The 21,515-nt window shown below is 47.9% G+C and overlaps 1 protein-coding gene across 1 annotated transcript in view; it reads left to right on the forward strand.

Moving 5' to 3' along the window:
- Positions 1-17,885, forward strand: part of LOC138658121 (B-cell differentiation antigen CD72-like) — a 79,127-nt gene extending 61,242 nt beyond the window's left edge. Inside the window, exons 7-9 of the mRNA XM_069745665.1 lie at positions 6,424-6,590; positions 9,429-9,514; positions 15,608-17,885. Coding sequence (XP_069601766.1) covers positions 6,424-6,590; positions 9,429-9,514; positions 15,608-15,797 — 443 coding nt within the window. The 3' untranslated portion in view covers positions 15,798-17,885. The remainder of the gene's footprint in view (positions 1-6,423; positions 6,591-9,428; positions 9,515-15,607) is intronic.
- Positions 17,886-21,515: the final 3,630 nt, after the last annotated feature.

Consider the following 21,515-nt stretch of genomic DNA (forward strand, 5'->3'; position numbering starts at 1 on the left):
AGTATCAGTATCAAGGGTACATGTGTATGTGGTGTACAGTGTCATTATCAGGGGTACATGTGTATGTGGTGTACAGTGTCATTATCAGGGGTACATGTGTACGTGGTTTACAGTGTCATTATCAGGGGTACATGTGTACGTGGTGTACAGTGTCAGTATCAGGGGTACATGTGTATGTGGTGTACAGTGTCATTATCAGGGGTACATGTGTATGTGGTGTACAGTGTCATTATCAGGGGTACATGTGTATGTGGTGTACAGTGTCATTATCAGGGGTACATGTGTATGTGGTGTACAGTGTCATTATCAGGGGTACATGTGTACGTGGTTTACAGTGTCAGTATCAGGGGTACATGTGTATGTGGCGTACAGTGTCAGTATCAGGGGTACATGTGTACGTGGTTTATAGTGTCAGTATCAGGGGTACATGTGTACGTGGTGTACAGTGTCATTATCAGGGGTACATGTGTACGTGGTTTACAGTGTCAGTATCAGGGGTACATGTGTACGTGGTGTACAGTGTCAGTATGAGGGGTACATGTGTACGTGGTGTACAGTGTCAATATCAGGGGTACATGAGTATGTGATGTATAGTGTCAGTATCAGGGGTACATGTGTACGTGGTGTATAGTGTCAGTATCAGGGGTACATGTGTACGTGGTGTACAGTGTCAGTATGAGGGGTACACGTGTGTGTGGTGTATAGTGTCAGTATCAGGGGTACATGTGTACGTGGTGTATAGGGTCAGTATCAGGGGTACATGTGTATGTGGTGTACAGTGTCAATATCAGGGGTACATGTGTATGTGGTGTATAGTGTCAGTATCAGGGGTACATGTGTACGTGGTGTACAGTGTCAGTATGAGGGGTACACGTGTACGTGGTGTATAGTGTCAGTATCAGGGGTATATGTGTATGTGGTGTATAGTGTCAGTATCAGGGGTACATGTGTACGTGGTGTACAGTGTCAGTATGAGGGGTACACGTGTACGTGGTGTATAGTGTCAGTATCAGGGGTACATGTGTACGTGGTTTACAGTGTCAGTATCAGGGGTACATGTGTATGTGGTGTATAGTGTCAGTATCAGAGGTACAGTACATGTGTACGTGGTGTACAGTGTTAGTTTAAGGGGTACATGTGTATGTGGTGTACAGTGTCAGTATCAGGTGTACATGTTTACGTGGTGTACAGTGTCAGTGGTACATGTGTACGTGGTGTACAGTGTTAGTATCAGGGGTACATGTGTACGTGGTGTACAGTGTCAGTATCAGGGGTACATGTGTACGTGGTGTACAGTGTCAGTATCAAGGGTACATGTGTACGTGGTGTACAGTGTCAGTATCAGAGGTACATGTGTACGTGGTGTACAGTGTTAGTATCAGGGGTACATGTGTATGTGGTGTACAGTGTCAGTATCAGGTGTACATGTGTACGTGGTGTACAGTGTCAGTATCAGGGGTACATGTGTATGTGGTGTACAGTGTCAGAGGTACAGTACATGTGTACGTGGTGTACAGTGTCGTTATCAAGGGTACATGTGTTAGGTGTGGGGATTTTCCCTCTGTGTGGGATGGATCCCGGGCCTTGTCGGATGCTGTGGTCTCCCATTTGGTCCCGGACGCTGGGACTGCTGCTCAGCATCTTGCTCAGGCTCGTGCACACCTTTGGTTACTGCTGGCTCTCCAGTCAAGTCTATGATAATCAGTGTATTGCATGCGCCGCATTGTGTACTGCAGTCTAAGCCCAGAAATCACTTTACTGAGCATGTCCGTGATGTGGCACCTTCTCATTGGTGCTCGGACATCGCCTGCTCTGGTGATGTGGCAGCTCCAGGTTGTCCCACGGGTGATGCCACCGTGAGTGTTTGGAGTGGAGCTTTGGGTATAAAAGGCTCCCAGTGACACCCACGGGTGCACTAGTATCATTTCTGTTCAGCTATGTGAGAGGAGACTCTAACACTCTGCCTGCAATTGTTTTATGTCTGATTTGGGATTGTACACTTAGGCAGGCAGCTAGCGTCAGTGGGGGTAATTAGCCGCTTGGCTTACCATCTGGTTCCTACATGTGTGCCGTTAGCACAGTAGAGCTGGTAAAATCAAAAAAGTTCATTTTTTTTCTCATTAATGTGCACTCTGCACCCCATCTTGACTGGAAAAAGCAGAAATGTAGACATTTTTGCCAATTTAATAAAAAAGAAAACTGAAATATCTCATGGTCATGAGTCTTCAGCCCCTTTGCTCAGACACTCATATTTAAGTCCCATGCTGTCCAGTTCCTAGTGATCCTCCATGAGATGGTTCTACTCCTTCATTGGAGTCCAGCTGTGTGTAATTAAACTGATAGGACTTGATTTGGGAAGGCGCACACCTGTCTATATAAGACCTCACAGCTCACCGTGCATGTCAGACCAAAGGAGAATCATGAGGTCAAAGGAACTGGCCAAGAAGCTCAGAGACAGAATTGTGGCAAGGCTCAGATCTGGCCAAGGTTACAACCGAATTTCTGCAGTATTCAAGGTTCCTAAGAGCACAGTGGCCTCCATGATCCTTAAATGGAAGAAGTTTGGGACCACTAGAAGTCTTCCTAGACCTGTCTGTCCAGCCAAACTGAGCAATCATGGGAGAAGAGCCTTGGTGAGAGAGGTAAAGAAGAACCCCAAGATCACTGTGGCTGAGCTCCAGAGGTGCAGTAGGGAGATGGGAGAAAGTTCCATAAAGTCACCTATCACTGCAGCCTCCACCAGTCGGGTCTTCATGGCAGAGTAGCCCGACGGAAGCCTCTCCTCAGTGCAAGACATATGAAAGCTGCATAGAGTTTGCTAAAGGACTCCCAGACTATGAGAAATAAGATTCTCTGGTCTGATGAGATAAAGATAGACCTTTTTGATGATAATTCTAAGCGGTATGTGTGGAGAGAACCAGGCACTGCTCATCACCTGTCCAATACAATCCCAACAGTGAAACATGGTGGTGGCAGCATCATGCTGTGGGGGTGTTTTTCAGCTGCAGGGACAGGACGACTGGTTGTCATTGAAGGAAACATGAATGCGGCCAAGTACAGAAATGTCCTGGATGAAGACCTCTTCCATATTGCTCTGGACCTCAGACTTGGCCGAAGGTTCACCTTCCAACAAGACAATGACACTAAGCACACAGCTAAAATAACAGAGGAGCGGCTTCAGAACAACTCTGTGATCATTCTTGACTGGCCCAACCAGAGTCCTGACCTAAACCCAATGGAGCATCTCTGGAGAGACCTGAAAATGGCATCCAGCAACGTTCACCATCCAACCTGACAGAACTGGAGAGGATCTGCAAGGAAGAATGGCTGAGGATCCCCAAATCCAGGGGTGAAAAACTTGTTGCCTCATTCCCAAGAAGACTCATGGCTGTACTAGCTCAAAAAGGGCTTCTACCCAATACTGAGCAAAGGGGCTGAAGACTTATGACCATGAGATATCTCAGTTTTTCTTTTTTTAATAAATTTGCAAAAATTTCTACATTTATGCTTTTTTCAGTCCAGATGGGGTGCAGAGTGGACATTAATGAGAAAAAATGAACTTTACTGAATTTACCAAATGGCTGCAATGAAACAAAGAGTGAAAAATTTAAAGTGGAATGAATACTTTCTGTACCCACTGTAAATACAGTGTCAGTGTGAGGGGTGGAGGTGTGTGTATAGTGTTGGTGTGAAGGGTGAAGATTGTATTTGGTGTTGGTGTGAGGGGTGGAGGTGTATGCATACTGTCAGTGTGAGGGGGTGGTGCATGTATAGTGTCAGTGTGAGGGGTGATGGTGTATGTATAGTGTCAGTGTGGGGGGTGGAGGTGTATGTATAGTGTCAGTGTGAGGGGTGGAGGTGTATGCATAGTGTCAGTGTGGGGGTGTATGTGTAGTGTCAGTGTGAGGGGTGGAGGTGTATGCATAGTGTCAGTGTGGGGGTGTATGTATAGTGCCAGTGTGAGGGGATATGGTGTGTGTAAAGTGTCAGTGTTGGGGGTGTAGGTGTATGCCTAGTGTCAGTGTGAGGGGCGGAGGTTATTTTTGGTGTCAGTGCGAGGAGTGGTGTATGTATAGTGTCAGTGTAAGGGGTGATGGTGTGTGTAAAGTGTCAGTGTGGGGGGTGTAGATGTATGCCTAGTGTAAGTGTTTGGTGTGGAGGTTATTTTTGGTGTCAGTGTGAGGACTGGTGTATGTATAATGTCAGTGTGAGCTTTGGAGGTGTATGTATAGTGTTAGTGTGAGGGGTGGTGTATGTATAGTGTCAGTGTGAGGAGTGGAGGTGTATGTGCAGCGCCCCAGAGTCCTGGTCGTTGCAGTAATGTTATTCTTCCACCAGGAGGAGTGATGTTACGTCTGAAGGCAATGAAGGAGATCTTCTGTCCAGGTATCACAACCACAAAACACACTTCACACTCCAGTCCGCCAAGGGGAGCTAAGCTTCTATCTATTAGGGCACTCCTCACATATAGGTAAAACTGGTGGTCAGGACAGAGAGTTGGTCAGAACCCGACGGAGTTTGGCAGAAGCTGGTTCGAGTGGGTTCCAGCCAGATCCAGACTGCGGTCTGTGACGAGGGTACACAGAGCTGTGCCTGCCCCATGTGTGGCAGCATCCAAAGAAAGAGACATTGAAAGGAATTGTGTTGCAGTGAGTGAGAAACGAAGTCATAGCAAAAGGAGAGGAAAACCAGGGGGAGACCAGCTAGAAACAGGCTGCCTCCTTTTGAAGTGCAGTAACCGGTAGCCAGAACACCGAGGGAGTAAGGATCTCTATGCTTTACTTTAGAGACTGGCAGGACAGTTGATTCCACGTTGGCTGCCCAACCATATACCCAGGAAGCACGGTGGCAACTTGTGGGGGCCGAGGCGTCTCTAGGGTCCCTATAAAAAAGCCTCAGGCCACCAGTCATATGGGTTTTGTCCTATCCTAACCATCAGGGGGACAGAGAGAAAGAGACTTAACATCTCCAATAGTTGTGAGGACCTTACCGAGTTGCTTAGCAGGGAGGGACTACAACGCCCAGGCACTAGAGGAAGGCTATTGAATTCCACTTGGATAAGGGGACTCTGGATTTGCCTTCAGACCGGCCAGACTCTGCCTACTCTGTGGTCCCTACCCTGGACTGTGGATGCTGAAGCCTTCAGTAAAGGTAAAGAGACTGCACCCTTTGGGGCATACTTCACCTGTGGGAAGGTATACCATCTGGCTGCCATAAAATCACCCCAGCGGACCCCTAAGCAGCGTCGGTCACCCTGACCGAATACCACAGGTGGCGTCACGAACATTATCCTTATAAACATTCTCCCTTTTATTTGGGCGCCCCTCAAAGGGCCACGGGCCGGGTTGTGCCACTGTGACATTCCCCGAACAGAAGGACCCAGTACCGAGTACCCCACTGCCCTGATGTGGGGGCGCTGCATATGTATAGTGTCAGTGTGAGGAGTGGAGGTGTATGCATAGTGTCAGTGTGGGGGTGTTGGTGTGAGGGGTGGAGGATGGTGTATGTGTAATGTCAGTGTGAGGGGTGGAGGTTTGAGTATATAGAGTGGTGAGGAGTTATTACGGTACATGGATTGTCCTAGGACTTTGATGCTCCCTTCTTTTTGTTGAGCTCCCGCCCTGTGTCTGCCAACTCGTGACGTCCATGCTGCTGTCAGCTATGTCTTGCTTTCCTCCATAACTTCCTCTCAACAAGCTACCGACTCATTACAACGTTTCTTTACCTCACTGCTCCATTGCTGCTATTAACCATTGCTCTGCTGGAAGATGCCACTCTGTATTGTGGTGATCAACAGCTGCCCTGCTAGAAGATTCCAGTTGTCTATGCTGCTATTTTTCCCTCACACCCGGCTCTGTTCCTTCCGTGCTACCGTTTGCTTGTCTGCTTTCCTGGTCCCTGTTGATCCACACGTCGTACGTCAAGACTCACTCCGTTGCCTCCGGCCTTTACTGTTCGCCCAGACCTACAGTATGGCTTAGAGAATCCTCGTCACCAGGTGACCCATAACCATCACACAGATCCCTTACATGTCTGATACATCTCAAGCGACAGCGGCGCATTCTCAGCAGAGACGGGACTAGCCCAGCCTCTGAAATGGACGTCACTGATGAGGCTTCTATTTAGGGTGGGGACAGAGGCTGCCACAGTGACCACCTCCTCTGCTCCCTGATGACGTCCTGTTTTAGTATCCCAGCATGCACTGAGGTCTCTCAAACGATGACATCAAAATGGTAATAAGCAATAAAAGCCGTTAGATTAGCGCTGGATCTATAGCAACTGTGAAAGGTCATTAGAAAAGCGATCAGATTATTACAATACATAGGATTAAAATTAAAGGGGTGTACTTATTTATTCTGCACACTTTATACATGTAAGCTGAAACCAGTTTAAAAACAAACAAAACACTTTTTGTATTTCTAGAAAACACGACAGACGCCATTGAATACTGCCCCCCAGGGTGGCATCAGATTGGCCAGCAGTGCTACTACATGTCCTCTCAGAAGAAAAGTAGGATTTCTGCTCTCGATGACTGTGAGAAGAGATCGGCCACACTGGCCAAAGTAGAAGACGAGCGCTCCACCCCGACGGTAAGAGACAGTGACCGGATCTCATCGCCGCCAATGAAGTGTCCAGTGATCCTGAGACTCTGCGGACACCAGCTCCTCCGGGGATCCAGGACCAGGGACATGAACGTGTCTTACTCAGGGGCCTGACTACAAACAGGTGCAAGGGTTGCAATCGCACCGGAGCCTTGGGGGCCCCTAAAGTCCTTTTTCCCTATATAGTAGACCTTCAATCATTGGGGGAGCAATTGCAGCTTTTGCATTGAGGCCCATGAGCTTCAAGTCATGCCGCTGGTTTTACCAATGACTACACAGTATCAGTATGGGCACCAGCTCCTGGGCTTGTCAATCACAGAATTTTCAAAATCGAATCCTTTCAAATTGGACCAAAATACAGTTTTTCATGACTTGCAGCATATTCATGATGTGCATTAGGGCTTGTGCCCAGGAGTGCAGCTATACACAGGACCTGTAGATGTATTGTCAGACCAGGACTTGCAGCAAACAAATGGTTAATGTCAGAGTGTGCTATCAGCAGACAAACTGTGATGGTCGAGACTGAGGCAAAAGTGATAAACTGGCTGAATATTTGCTTGTAGGCAAACTAAACCTTATATTGTGTCCTTAGTGGCACCATGCACATCACCGAACGATGCAAATATTAAGTCCAAGCACAGAGGAATGGCATAAAATATAACCATGATCCCAGCATTAATTGTTTGGATTTAATCCACACGGTGTTCATAGCAGCGATACCAAACTCCTACAATTGTTAGAATGTTGGTGGCTTAACACTAGGACTACTGGACTCGTGACCCCGACTAGAACTACTGAAGTGCAAGTAGTCAAAATGACTATACCAGCAGTCCTAGTGTTAATGATTTTTTGAGTCACATAACTATTTTCTGTTTAGTTTTTTGGGAGTTCTGTGCTAAACTTTATACCAATACCATTTTAGGCTGGTATAACACATCCTGATATTTCCAGTATCGGAAAAACCAGTGCTGGAGATATCAATGCCCGTGTGTGTAATACTTGAGCCTACATGTGGCAACCATGAGCCACCCATGTGCCGCATCAGTACCACACATACCAGCTCCTGGGCAGCAGCGGTACAGTTAGTGCTGGTCTCCGGCGCCAGGTGCAGAAGACGGCTCTCATCATTCTCCCCTGCTCTGCCAGCAATCAGCGCAAGCAGGGGAGAATGTGCAGAGTTATAAACTGATAACTACGACAGCAGGCGGCGGCTCTGGGACTATTACCCCCATCAGCCTACACCTGCTGCCACTAATAACAGTGGCAGCAGGAGTGGCTGATGCGGGTATTCATCAGCCACAGCCTGTGCTATAAATAAATAAGTAAAAAATATTATGTTTAGTTCTCCATTCCCTGTTATCTAGTAGTTTAGCTCTCCCACTTATGTTGTGTAGTGGTTAATTTCTCCATCCCCAAGCGCCCTGCAATCCTTGGGGATTTCAAGACTTGTGGAGCAGCCCCTTTCCCGACTGCCTCACAGCCACCAGAGTCACCCAGTGTCCAATAAGTGAGATGTAATGACCCCATCCATGCTTGCTCGTCAAGGTCACCTATTTATGCCCCTCCAGGTTTTCCAAGGGATACGGCACAGTCGTTCCACCACCTTGCCCGTTACAGTCTCCATCTGCTAGGTTGGCTGTAGTGGAAGAGTTGAAGGTCCCCATTTTACTAGGTATATTCTAATGCAATTGATGCCTGTATTGGTGCCTGCCATTAATTGTTGGAAATGTGTAGACTCCCGGTTGGGTTTCCTTCGCGTGTGTTGCTTGTAGCAGTAGGCCTCCGAGACCAGAAGGCCTCTACTTCCTTTGAGTCAACTACCCATGTTACTATACTTACATTTTTCTGACAATGGAAGTCCACAAAACTGATATTTGTGCTCCCTGAGTGCGGCTCAGCATGAAAGCAGGAAGAGGTGTTACATGTGGTATCAGGGCTCCCAGCACAGGAGGTCTACACTGATCCCTCACCCACCTCATCTTTATTTGACGTTCAATTGAGAGCTGTAAATGCTGTCCCAGACCCCGATACCTCATCCCTGGATGACTGATGAAGTGCCATGCTACAATTTGTACTGTGGATGAATTGAGGCCACTTGGGCAGCTTTTGGAAACGTTTGAAGGTGTTGTGTATGCGTTTGTTTTTGCCTCCCATCGGCTTCAATGGCATTCGGTAATATTCAACAAATTTGATGATTTATTCGATTAATAAATCAGTGAATTTTGCAAAATTGTCGATTGTAATCCGAACTGAACATTGGAATATTCGCTCATCTCCACTGTTGACTCATGTGTAGTCTGTGATCTATTAGTATGCCAAAGCCTTTTTCACACGTGCTGTTGCTTAGTTCTATTCCTCCCATTCTGTAGATGTAATTTAACTTTTTCATGTTTGTGTGGCCCTCATATCCCTGTAGAGCACTGTGAAGGGTTTACGAATTACCCCAGAAAGGCCCAGTGGCCACTATTTCACTTTTGGGGCAGTATGGACTTCTCGCCACTGGAAACATTTGCATTTCCGGTTCCTCACCATTTTGAAGCAGTAAACCTGTGCCTGATTGGCCTAGTGTAGACTGGGCTCTGTTTGCTGCAGACATCTGAAGGTTTGTTACAATGAATCAGTCTGTGGTCAGCTCACAGAGCATTGTCTACACTGGACACAATTATATCTACTTTTCGGCTAAACGCAGGATCATGACCTCTGAATGGAAGAGTGCACTTATTCACAGATGGCAAGAAGAGGTACTTAAAATGCTGAATAGAATCAAAGTATAATGTTTTTGAAGCTGGAGAATCCCTTTAACCATTGCTTTGATCTTGGTTTCAGGAACTTATTAGGAGGAATGGTGGGGATTACTGGATTGGATTAGAAAATATTAACAACATCTGGGAGTGGCCGGACGGCACCATCAAGTGAGTTATCTCCAGAGACACGCATGACTGCAGCTGATGATTGAAGACTAATGCCATACATACATTGCTCTACCTGACAATCCAGATCCCATCTGTGTGTGCGTATTGTAGGGATTCGCTCACTTTCAGGCACCTGGCAGGTGAAAGTCTCTTGGTGCAACAGGAAGATTTTTTAAAGGACATAATCGTCAAAACATTTATCCATGCCGTAGTCACAAGAGTCAGTGCAGAATAAGGCCACATGTCCTGATATTCCCAGGAACAGAAAAACCAATACCGGAGATGTCAGTGTCCATGTGTGTAATACTTGCGGCACACGTGTGGCATCTGTGTACCTTAACAGTACCACACGGACGGGTGCCAGGGAAGCAGCAGTACAGTAAGCGCTTTTCCCCGGTGCCAGGTACTGAAGACGGCTCTCATCATTCTCCCCTGCTCTGCTGGCGATCAGTGGTCACAGGGGAGAATGATGAGAGTTTTATTCAAGTGAGAACATTGACAGCAGGTGGCGGCTGATGGGACTATTGCACCCACTATCCTACACCTGCTGGCGCTAATACCAGTCACGGCAGGAGCGGCTGCTGGAAGTATTCCTCATCCGCCGCCTGCACTATAGATTAATAAATAAATGAAAACAATGGCGTGGTTTCTCCTGTTTTTTTTAACCAGCCAGGCAAAACTGACAGCTGGGGGCTGCAACTCGCAGCTGTCAGTGTTAGCAAGGCTGGTTATTAAGAATAGAGATGACCCCACACTGTTTTTAAATGATTTAAATAAATAATTAAAAAAAGGCATGGGTTCCTCCCACTTTTGACAACCAGCTTTGCTAAAGCTGACAGCCGGGGGCTGGTATTCTCACGCTGGTAAGGGGCCATGGATGGTGACCCACCCAGCCTAAACATAGCAGTCCCCAGCCACCCAAAAAAGGCACATTTATTAGATGCACCAATTCTAGCACTTTAACTGGCTCTTCCCACTTGCCCTGTAGTGGTGGAAAGTGGGTCTCATATTTGTGGGGTTGATGTCAACTTTGTATTGTACGGTGACATCAAGCCCATGGATTACTAATGGAGAAGCATCTATAAGACACCTATCCATTACTAATATTATAGTTGTATGGTAAATAAAGACACAGCCAGAATAATAAAGTCCTTTATTAGAAATAAAGCAAAACACAGTTTTCCATTATTATTTGAAAAAAACAAACACAGTTATACTCACCTAATGCCTAATTCCACTGAAACCCACATCTCCTGTAATAGAACAAATATAACAAACAACAATATCCCTCACCTGTCCGTCGTTCTGTCCCACGCCGTAATCCATGTCTGGGGGATGAATAGTTTTCAACCTGGATGGTGCCAGTGGGAAGAGCCGGGAAAAAAGCCAAAATTGATGCGACTAATAGATGTACCTTTTCTGGGCAGCTGCGAGGCCATGGGGGAGGGTCAACATCCAAGGCCCCGTGCCAGCATGATTATCTGGATTTTATTTTTGATATTCTATCTCTCAATGTTAAAATTAACCTACTCTTAAAATTATAGACTGTTCATGTCTTTGTCAGTCGGCAAACTTACAAAATCAGCAAGGGATCAAAAAAATTATTTCCTTCACTATATGTCCATCTGGTTATTTCCATCGCTCCATAGCTTCTTCTTAGTGTTGTAATTTCATGTTGAGCAGTGTGTCTGTCTGGCACATTGGTGGGGTCACAAACAGCAAGACTGCAACTTGGCCTAGGACAGGGGTCTGCTGCTCTCATGTACATGTGTCAATTGCATGTTGTGTGTAGCTGTCCAAAGGAGACTCAGTGACTGACTGCCTTCCCCTGACTGTCTGTGGGTGCTGTGCACCTGCCCCTGGCTGTCTGTGGGTGCTGTGCATCTGCCCCCAGCTGTCTGTGGGTGCTGTGCACCTGCCCCTGGCTGTCTGTGGGTGCTGTGCACCTGCCCCTGGCTGTCTGTGGGTGAGGTTACATCTGCCCCCAGCTGTCTGTGGGTGCTGTGCACCTGCCCCTGGCTGTCTGTGGGTGCTGTGCATCTGCCCCCAGCTGTCTGTGGGTGCAGTGCATCTGCCCCCAGCTGTCTGTGGGTGCTGTGCATCTGCCCCTGGCTGTCTGTGGGTGCAGTGCATCTGCCCCCAGCTGTCTGTGGGTGCTGTGCACCTGCCCCTGGCTGTCTGTGGGTGCTGTGCATCTGCCCCCAGCTGTCTGTGGGTGCAGTGCATCTGCCCCCAGCTGTCTGTGGGTGCTGTGCATCTGCCCCTGGCTGTCTGTGGGTGCTGTGCATCTGTCCTTGGCTGTCTGTGGGTGAGGTTACATCTGCCCCAGCTATCTGTGGGGGTGATAAGTATACCCTCGGCTGTCTGTGGGCATGATATGCCTACCCCGCCTGTATTTGTATTTTGGTGTGGTAAGCCTGGCCCTCGCTGTCGGTGGGTGTAGTTATGTCTGTCCTCGGCTGTCTGTGGGTGTGATAAACCTACCCCCAGCTGTATTTCGGTGTGGTAACCCTGACCCTTGCTGTCAGTGAGCATGGTTATTCGTGAGAGAAAACACCGTGTGCACAGCTATACTGTGGTGCTTAGACTAGGTTCCCAGACCGTCAATATAAATATAAAGAAGTCTAATCTAGAAGACTAGCGGTGGATACCGTGTCTGGAGGCAGTGCCCCTCACCCCGAACACCAGCGCTTTCAGCTTGTGGGTGCTACATCCTGATGTGCGGCCATTGCCCCACCATTACAGCACTCTAATTAAGCTCTATTTTACCTCCATTCTCTATAACGCAAGCTGTGGCGGCGCTTTTTGCACATTCTGTGCATCCCTGCTCTTTCTGAACCCAGCCCTACGGGCTTCTTACAGCACGTGACTGATGAAAGTCCTTATGGACTGAAACGTTTCAAGTGCTACAAATAAATCAAATCTATCGCCGCTTAAGTAGAGTGCTAGACTTCTTTATATTTATAGTGGGCATGGTTATGTCTGTCCTCGGCTGTCTGTGGGTGTGATAAGCCTACCCCCAGCTGAATTTCGGTGTGGTAACCCTGTCCTCGGCTGTCAGTGAGCATGGTTATGTCTGTCCTCAGCTGTCTGTGGGTGTGGTAACGCCTGTCCTCAGCTGTCTGTGGGTGTGGTAACGCCTGTCCTCGGCTGTCTGTGGGTGTGGTAACGCCTGTCCTCGGCTGTCTGTGGGTGTGGTAACGCCTGTCCTCGGCTGTCAGTGAGCATGGTTATGTCTGTCCTCAGCTGTCTGTGGGTGTGGTAACGTCTGTCCTCGGCTGTCTGTGGGTGTGGTAACGCCTGTCCTCAGCTGTCTGTGGGTGTGCTAACACCTGCTCCCAGCTGTCTGTGGGTGTGGTAATGCCTGTCCTCGGCTGTCTGTGGGTGTGGTAACACCTGCTCCCAGCTGTCTGTGGGTGTGGTAACGCCTGTCCTTGGCTGTCTGTGGGTGTGGTAACGCCTGTCCTCGGCTGTCTGTGGGTGTGGTAACACCTGTCCTCGGCTGTCTGTGGGTGTGGTAACGCCTGTCCTCGGCTGTCTGTGGGCGTGGTAACACCTGTCCTCGGCTGTCTGTGGGTGTGGTAACGCCTGTCCTCGGCTGTCTGTGGGTGTGGTAACGCCTGTCCTCGGCTGTCTGTGGGTGTGGTAACGCCTGTCCTCGGCTGTCTGTGGGTGTGGTAACGCCTGTCCTCGGCTGTCTGTGGGTGTGGTAACGCCTGTCCTCGGCTGTCTGTGGGCATGGTAACGCCTGTCCTCGGCTGTCTGTGGGTGTGGTAACGCCTGTCCTCGGCTGTCTGTGGGCGTAATAAGCCTACCCCCAGCTGTATTTCGGTGTGGTAACCCTGACCCTTGCTGTCAGTGAGCATGGTTATGTCTGTCCTCGGCTGTCTGTGGGCGTGGTAACGCCTGTCCTCGGCTGTCTGTGGGTGTGGTAACGCCTGTCCTCGGCTGTCTGTGGGCATGGTAACGCCTGTCCTCGGCTGTCTGTGGGTGTGGTAACGCCTGTCCTCGGCTGTCTGTGGGTGTGGTAACTCCTGTCCTCGGCTGTCTGTGGGCGTGGTAACGCCTGTCCTCGGCTGTCTGTGGGTGTGGTAACGCCTGTCCTCGGCTGTCTGTGGGTGTGGTAACGCCTGTCCTCGGCTGTCTGTGGGTGTGGTAACACCTGTCCTCGGCTGTCTGTGGGTGTGGTAACGCCTGTCCTCGGCTGTTTGTGGGTGTGGTAACGCCTGTCCTCGGCAGTCTGTGGGCGTGGTAACGCCTGTCCTCGGCTGTCTGTGGGTGTGGTAACGCCTGTCCTCGGCTGTCTGTTGGCGTAATAAGCCTACCCCCAGCTGTATTTCGGTGTGGTAACCCTGACCCTTGCTGTCAGTGAGCATGGTTATGTCTGTCCTCGGCTGTCTGTGGGTGTGGTAACGCCTGCTCCCAGCTGTCTCTGGGTGTGGTAACGCCTGTCCTCGGCTGTCTGTGGGTGTGGTAACGCCTGTCCTCGGCTGTCTGTGGGTGTGGTAACGCCTGTCCTCGGCTGTCTGTGGGTGTGGTAACGCCTGCTCCCAGCTGTCTCTGGGTGTGGTAACGCCTGTCCTCGGCTGTCTGTGGGTGTGGTAACGCCTGTCCTCGGCTGTCTGTGGGTGTGGTAACGCCTGTCCTCGGCTGTCTGTGGGTGTGGTAACGCCTGTCCTCGGCTGTCTGTGGGCGTGGTAACGCCTGTCCTCGGCTGTCTGTGGATGTGGTAACACCTGTCCTCGGCTGTCTGTGGGTGTGGTAACGCCTGTCCTCGGCTGTCTGTGGGTGTGGTAACGCCTGTCCTCGGCTGTCTGTGGGCGTGGTAACGCCTGTCCTCGGCTGTCTGTGGGTGTGGCAACGCCTGTCCTCGGCTGTCTTCTGGGCGTAATAAGCCTAGCCCCAGCTGTATTTCGGTGTGGTAACCCTGACCCTTGCTGTCAGTGTGCATGGTTATGTCTGTCCTCGGCTGTCTGTGGGCGTGGTAACGCCTGTCCTCGGCTGTCTGTGGGTGTGGTAATGCCTGTCCTCGGCTGTCTGTGGGCGTGGTAACGCCTGTCCTCGGCTGTCTGTGGGTGTGGTAATGCCTGCTCCCAGCTGTCTCTGGGTGTGGTAACGCCTGTCCTCGGCTGTCTGTGGGTGTGGTAACGCCTGTCCTCGGCTGTCTGTGGGTGTGGTAACGCCTGTCCTCGGCTGTCTGTGGGTGTGGTAACGCCTGTCCTCGGCTGTCTGTGGGCGTGGTAACGCCTGTCCTCGGCTGTCTGTGGGTGTGGTAACGCCTGTCCTCGGCTGTCTGTGGGTGTGGTAACGCCTGTCCTCGGCTGTCTGTGGGTATGGTAACGCCTGTCCTCTGCTGTCTGTGGGCGTGGTAACGCCTGTCCTCGGCTGTCTGTGGGTGTGGTAACGCCTGTCCTCGGCTGTCTGTGGGGGTAATAAGCCTACCCCCAGCTGTATTTCGGTGTGGTAACCCTGACCCTTGCTGTCAGTGAGCATGGTTATGTCTGTCCTCGGCTGTTTGTGGGCGTGGTAACGCCTGTCCTCGGCTGTCTGTGGGTGTGGTAACGCCTGTCCTCGGCTGTCTGTGGGCGTGGTAACGCCTGTCCTCGGCTGTCTGTGGGTGTGGTAACGCCTGTCCTCGGCTGTCTGTGGGTGTGGTAACGCCTGTCCTCGGCTGTCTGTGGGTGTGGTAACGCCTGTCCTCGGCTGTCTGTGGGTGTGGTAACGCCTGTCCTCGGCTGTCTGTGGGTGTGGTAACGCCTGTCCTCGGCTGTCTGTGGGTGTGGTAACGCCTGTCCTCGGCTGTCTGTGGGTGTGGTAACGCCTGTCCTCGGCTGTCTGTGGGCGTGGTAACGCCTGTCCTCGGCTGTCTGTGGGTGTGGTAACGCCTGTCCTCGGCTGTCTGTGGGCGTGGTAACGCCTGTCCTCGGCTGTCTGTGGGTGTGGTAACGCATGTCCTCGGCTGTCTGTGGGTGTGGTAAAGCCTGTCTCCAGCTGTCCATATGACTGTTAGTAATGTCCAAGCCCAGGTCCCATTCATTTTGTACACTTCTCTTTTTTTTCCTGCCCTCTTTATCTTTTTATCTCCTTACACAGACCAGATTTCCCAGTAAGGAATCCTCAGCTGTGTGTGAAGGCAGGTCCTCGCCTGTCATCGGCGCCCTGTAGAATTGAGCTGCCGTGGATCTGTGAGATGAGGACCAAAAAGTCCAGCTCCAAGACGGAGGCTCTGCGCTGCATTGGCGAGAAGATCGGGCTTTTTGGAGAGAATCATCAGGAGCAGTAATTGCCTGATACTGGGTTAGGTCCACATCCATTATAAATTGCCAATCACGTCATTGATCAGATTGATTTCTCCATGTCTCTTTGGTGGATGAATGTAGAACTGTGGATATCAACCATCTGGATTTCAGCAATGGCTGTGAATCATAAAGATCTGATAGACAATTTCTGAAAATTGGTAGCGATGAGTAAATACTTTTAATCTTATCATCACCCATTTCCCCAAATTTAAGAAAAATATATAAATTCATGGAGAGGCAATTGCCCATAAGAAAGTGTCACAGTCTGAGGTTCCTGCATACAACCCATTTTAAAGGGACTCCGTCAGCACAGAGTCAGCATTCAGAGTAAGTCTACTCGGTGCATCATGGCGGGACCAGTAATTTTAATAGACCAAGGAAACTGGAAAGACCATAAAAGCAATAGGATCATCTTACCCAAGAAGAAAATGGAAAATTTGATCAAATAGTGTGAGCCCATCAACCATCATCAAGGCGGTCTCAATAACACTGATGGGTCCCTGACCCCCCTGTCCAAATGTGAACACTTACCGAAGGCCAATGTCTGCATGCTTGGGTGAATGTGGACGCCTCTCTCAGCAAAGCCTACATATGGGTTGGCCGGAACCAAGTGTGATTAGATGTAATTAAAAACCACATGGTGACGGGAGGAGTGCTGAGTCAGTAAGCAGATGGTGATGGGAGGAGTGCTCAGTCAGTAAGCTAACATAGAAATGACAGAAAAATGAGGTGTCCACATTCACCCAGGCAAGGAGGTCAGGGACCCATCAGATTAATGAGACCACCTTGACGATGGTTGATGGGCTCACACTATTTGATCAAATTCTCTCTAAAGCGTCTCTCAAATATTTTCCTGATGTTCTAAAGCCATTTTGCTATTTATATTTCATGTATTTCATATTAGACAATGCTTTGGCACATTGTGTATGGAGGTAGCTGCTCCTGGTATGCACCTATTCAGAGAAAAAAAAACCAGAGGAAAAAAAACTTGTTCCAGCTCCATTGTAAAATTCAGGCTTTATATCTTTATTGAATCCTGTTTAAAAGCAGTGGCGGTACAGCTCTCCAAAAGCACACGGGAAAACGAGCGACGCGTTTCGATCCGAAAGCATCTTTATCCAAGCTATGACTGTGAATGCACAATTGCAATATATAGAGACTCACAACGAATGAAATGTCCACAAATTGTCACATGACCTGTCAAAAGGTCCTAGACGTCTAAATAAGAACAAATATAAAGTAACACAAGTGAAAATGAATGAAAATCATTAAAAACATGGTGAAAAATGCAATCAAAACATTAATAATAACACATCAGTTCACTACGTTTGTTTAATTCTGCTGGAGATTGCGTGTTTAAATAATACATCCTAAAGGCCTCCCGTGTAGGGAGACGGCGCCTGACGTCGCCTCCCCGAAAAGGTCTATTGACACATTCGATACCATATACCTGAAAAAAACTTTGTGCTACGACCATGCTGCGTAATGAAATGTTTAGATGCTGCCGATGCACTGTGGGTTGAATTTCCCGTATTTCCTATGTCATATAAATGTTCATTAATACGGAACTTCAGCTTCCGCGAAGTACATCCAATGTAGGGCAGCCGGCGTGCAGTGCAATCAAGTTTGTACACTACAAAAGTAGAGTTACAATTAATATATTGTTTTATATTGAATATTTTTTAGCTATCTGAATTATTAAAAGTTTTAGTGATAAGGGCATGAGTACAAGTTTTGCAGTGATTAGAACCACATTTATAAAACCCATTATGGTGTAACCACGTTTCATCTCTTTTCATGTTTGTATGATACATGCTAGGAGAAATTCTGTTCCCAATGGTAGAAGCTCTTCTGGACACTATATTGACACCTGCACCCAGAATTTTAGCCAAACTCTCATCTTTGTGCAAAATTGGAAGAAATCTGGGGACTGAATTGAAAACAAACAAAAGGTTTTGTAGTAAAATTGCCAGAAAAATTTCCCTTCTTCCAAGAAATAAGATCCTCACGCTTTTTGTGAGTCAGAATTTATTGAGTGTCCAAGATGGATAGCTGCGACGTTTTAGTTTGTCAGACACTCTATCAATTTCCATATCAAGGTCCATGTCCCTACTACAGTTGTGTTTTACTCTGATAAATTCCCCAACTGGGACAGACTGAATAGTATGCTTAGGGTGGCCACTATTCGCATGTAAGAGGGAATTACCACTTAATGATTTATGATAGGTTTTTGAAATAATGACCTGATCCGTTATTCCACTTAAATTGAGATCCAAAAAATTAATCTGTTTCTTGTCATGTCTAAAGGTGAAATGAATATTATAATCATTGGAATTGAGGTAATCGACAAAACTAGGTATGACAGATACATCGGACCCCCAAATAATGAGCAGATCATCGATGTATCTGCCATACCACCTGACCTGAGAAAGAAAAGGATTGGATGCAGAAAAAACAAACTCATATTCCCAGAAAGCCATAACCAAATTAGCCAAAGAAGGTGAGAACTTAGCGCCCATTGCCACACCGGATTTTTGTAAATAATAATCACCGTCAAATGAAAAAAAATGCACCTATTCACACTAGTTTGGATGTGCCAGTCATTTTTCTGTCATTTCCAAAGAAGTGGAGGCCTGACGGTTTTGGAGGCCTACTGCTACAGGCAACAAGCATGAAGGAGACCCAACCAGGAGTCTACACATTTACAAAAATTAGTGGCAGACACCAACAAAGTGGCATCAATTGCAATAGAGTAGACCTAACATATCGGGGACCGACACCTCTTCCACTGCAGCCAACTCACCACATGGAGACTGAAATGGCAAAGGTGGCAGAATCACTGTTCCATATCTCTCGGAAAGCCTGGAAAGGGCATAACTAGGTGGCCTACGAAAACCCTATGGGCAGCATGGTGGCTCATTGGTTGGCACTGCAGCCTTGCAGCTCTGAAGTCCTGGGTTCAAATCCTAGCAAGGACAACATCTGCTAGGAGTTTGTATGTTCTCCTGGTGTTTGTGTGGATTTCCTCCAGGTTCTCCGGTTTCTTCCCACATTCCAAAGACATACTGATAGGGAATTTAAATTGTGAGCCCTATTGGGGACAGCGATGATAATGTATGTAAAGCACTGCAGAATATTTTAGCGCTATATAAAAATAAAGAATATTATTATTATCCCTACTCGGACAAGTGGCAGCAGGTGAAAACTGTGACCCAAGAAGGGACCAAGAGGTGGCACCAGGTGCTACTCTGTGGCTGATCTACAGAAGATAGCAGCTGACCCCCTACAGCCGGTAAGCTGCTACAGCCTGAAGGAGGGATGAAAACCTAAACCTGTTCTTCCTCTTGTGTTTCCAACAGGCCATTTCTTGATACCGGCCGTCTCGGTGATAGTGTCCCCTGGGCCTGCTCCTGACGCTCTCTGTATAGAGGGTGGTCCTCTCTAGGCTAGCTCACCCGGGGGAGGTTCGTCACCACGATCCAGTGGGTTCACCCTTGGAGTTTCGCAAGTTGTCACAATGGCGGTCTGGACCGAATGCAAAGGGAAAGGGAAAATGAATGACAACAATCAGCGAGACGTCACTGGTGAGAACCTGCACAATATACACATACAAGTGATTCTCACTAAATTAGAATATCATCAAAAAGTTAATTTATTTCAGTTCTTCCATACAAAAAGTGAATCTAATATATTCTATAGAGTCATTACACACAGAGTGATCTGTTTGAAATGTTTATTTCTGTTAATGTTGATGATTATGGCTTACATCCAATGAAAACCCAAAAGTCATTATCTCAGTAAATTAGAATAATTAACAAAAACACCTGTAAAGGCTCCTAAGTGTTTATAAAGGTCATTAGTCTGTTTCAGTAGCTCCACAATCATGGGGAAGACTGCTGACCTGACAAATGTCCAGAAGGCGTCACTGACACACTCCACAAGGAGGGGAAGCCACAAAAGGTCATTGGTAACAAAGCCGGCTGTTCACACAGTGCTGTATTCAAGAATATTAATGGAAAGTGGAGTGGAAGGAAAAAGTGTGGTAGAAAAAGGTGCGCAAGCAACTGGGATAACCGCAGCCTGGAAAGGATTATTAAGAAAAGGCCATTCAAAAATCTGGGGGAGATTCACAAGGAGCAGACTGCTGCTGGAGTCATTGCTTCACCACACACAGACGTCTCCAGGACATGGGCTACAAGTATCACATTCCTTGTGTCCGGCCACTCATGACCAATAGACGATGCCAGAAGGGTCTTACCTGGGCCAAGGAGAAAAAGAACTGGACTGTTGTCAGTGGTCCAAGGTGTTGTGTTCAGATGAAAGTAAATTTTGCATTTAATTTGGAAATCAAGGTCCCAGAGTCTGGAGGAAGAGTGGAGAGGCCACAATCTGAGCTGCTGGAGGTCTGGTGTGAGGTCTCCACAATCAGTGATGGTTTGGGGAGCCCTGTCATCTGCTGGTGTAGGTCCACTGTGTTTTTTCAAGACCCAAAGTCAGTGCAGCCGTCTACCAGGACATTTTAGAGCACTTCATGCTTCCCCCTTCTGACAAGCTTCTTGGGGATGGAAATGTCATACTCCAGCAGGACATGGCCCCTGTCCACACTGCCAAAAGTACCAATACCTGGTGTAAAAACAACAGTATCACTGGGCTTGATTGGCAGCAAACTCGCCTGACCTCAACCCCATAGAGAATCTATGGAGTATTGTCAAGAGAAAGATAAGACACCAGACCCAACAATGCAGACGAGCTGAAGGCTGCTATCAAAGCAACCTGGGCTTCCATAACCCCTCAGCAGCGCACAGGCTGATCGCCTCCATGTCACGCCGCATTGATGCAGTAATTGATGTAGAAGGAGCCAAGACCAAGTATTGAGTGCATTTACTGAACATACATTTCAGTAGGACGACATTTCAGATTTTACAATCACTTTTCAAGCTGGTGTGAGGAAGTATTCTAATTTACTGAGATAATGACTTTTGGGTTTTCATTGGCTGTAAGCCATAATCATCAATATTAACAGAAATAAACACGTGAAATAAATCACTCTGTGTGTAATGACTCTATAGAATATATGAGTTTCACTTTTTGTATTGAAGAACATGTAATAATAATAATAATAATTTTTATTTATATAGCGCCAACATATTCCGCAGCACTTAAGCGGGGACATGTACAGACAATACATTCAGTACAAGTTAAGACAATTTAAACAGTGACATTGGGGGTGAGGGCCCTGCTCGCAAGCTTACAATCTACAAGGAAATGGGGGGACACAATAGGTGAAAAGTGCTCGTTATTTCAGGTCTGGTAATTATAATAAATAGGGATTTTCATATAAAGCTGCATGATCCGGTCATCAGCCCGTGTGTTTAAGTACAATAGTCAAGTATCAAGTGCAGTTATCGTGTGCATGGAGGGTGTGGGGACAGATGAGTAGTAGGGGGCAGATTCACATGCAGATAATATTTGGAAGGAGGGAACAGGACAAAGTTAGTTTACTGAGTAGTTGATGTGGTCGGCTTGTTTGAAGAGATGGGTTTTTAAAGCGCGCTTGAATAGGTCGGGGCTAGGTATCAGTCTGATCGTCTGGGGAAGTGCATTCCAGAGAGCTGGCGCAGCACGAGAGAAGTCTTGGATATGGAGGTGCGAGGTTCGGATTACGGGGGATGTTAGTCTTAGGTCATTTGTAGAATGGAGGG

The sequence above is a fragment of the Ranitomeya imitator genome, chromosome 1 (assembly GCF_032444005.1).
Source record: "Ranitomeya imitator isolate aRanImi1 chromosome 1, aRanImi1.pri, whole genome shotgun sequence".
Lineage (NCBI taxonomy): Eukaryota > Metazoa > Chordata > Amphibia > Anura > Dendrobatidae > Ranitomeya > Ranitomeya imitator.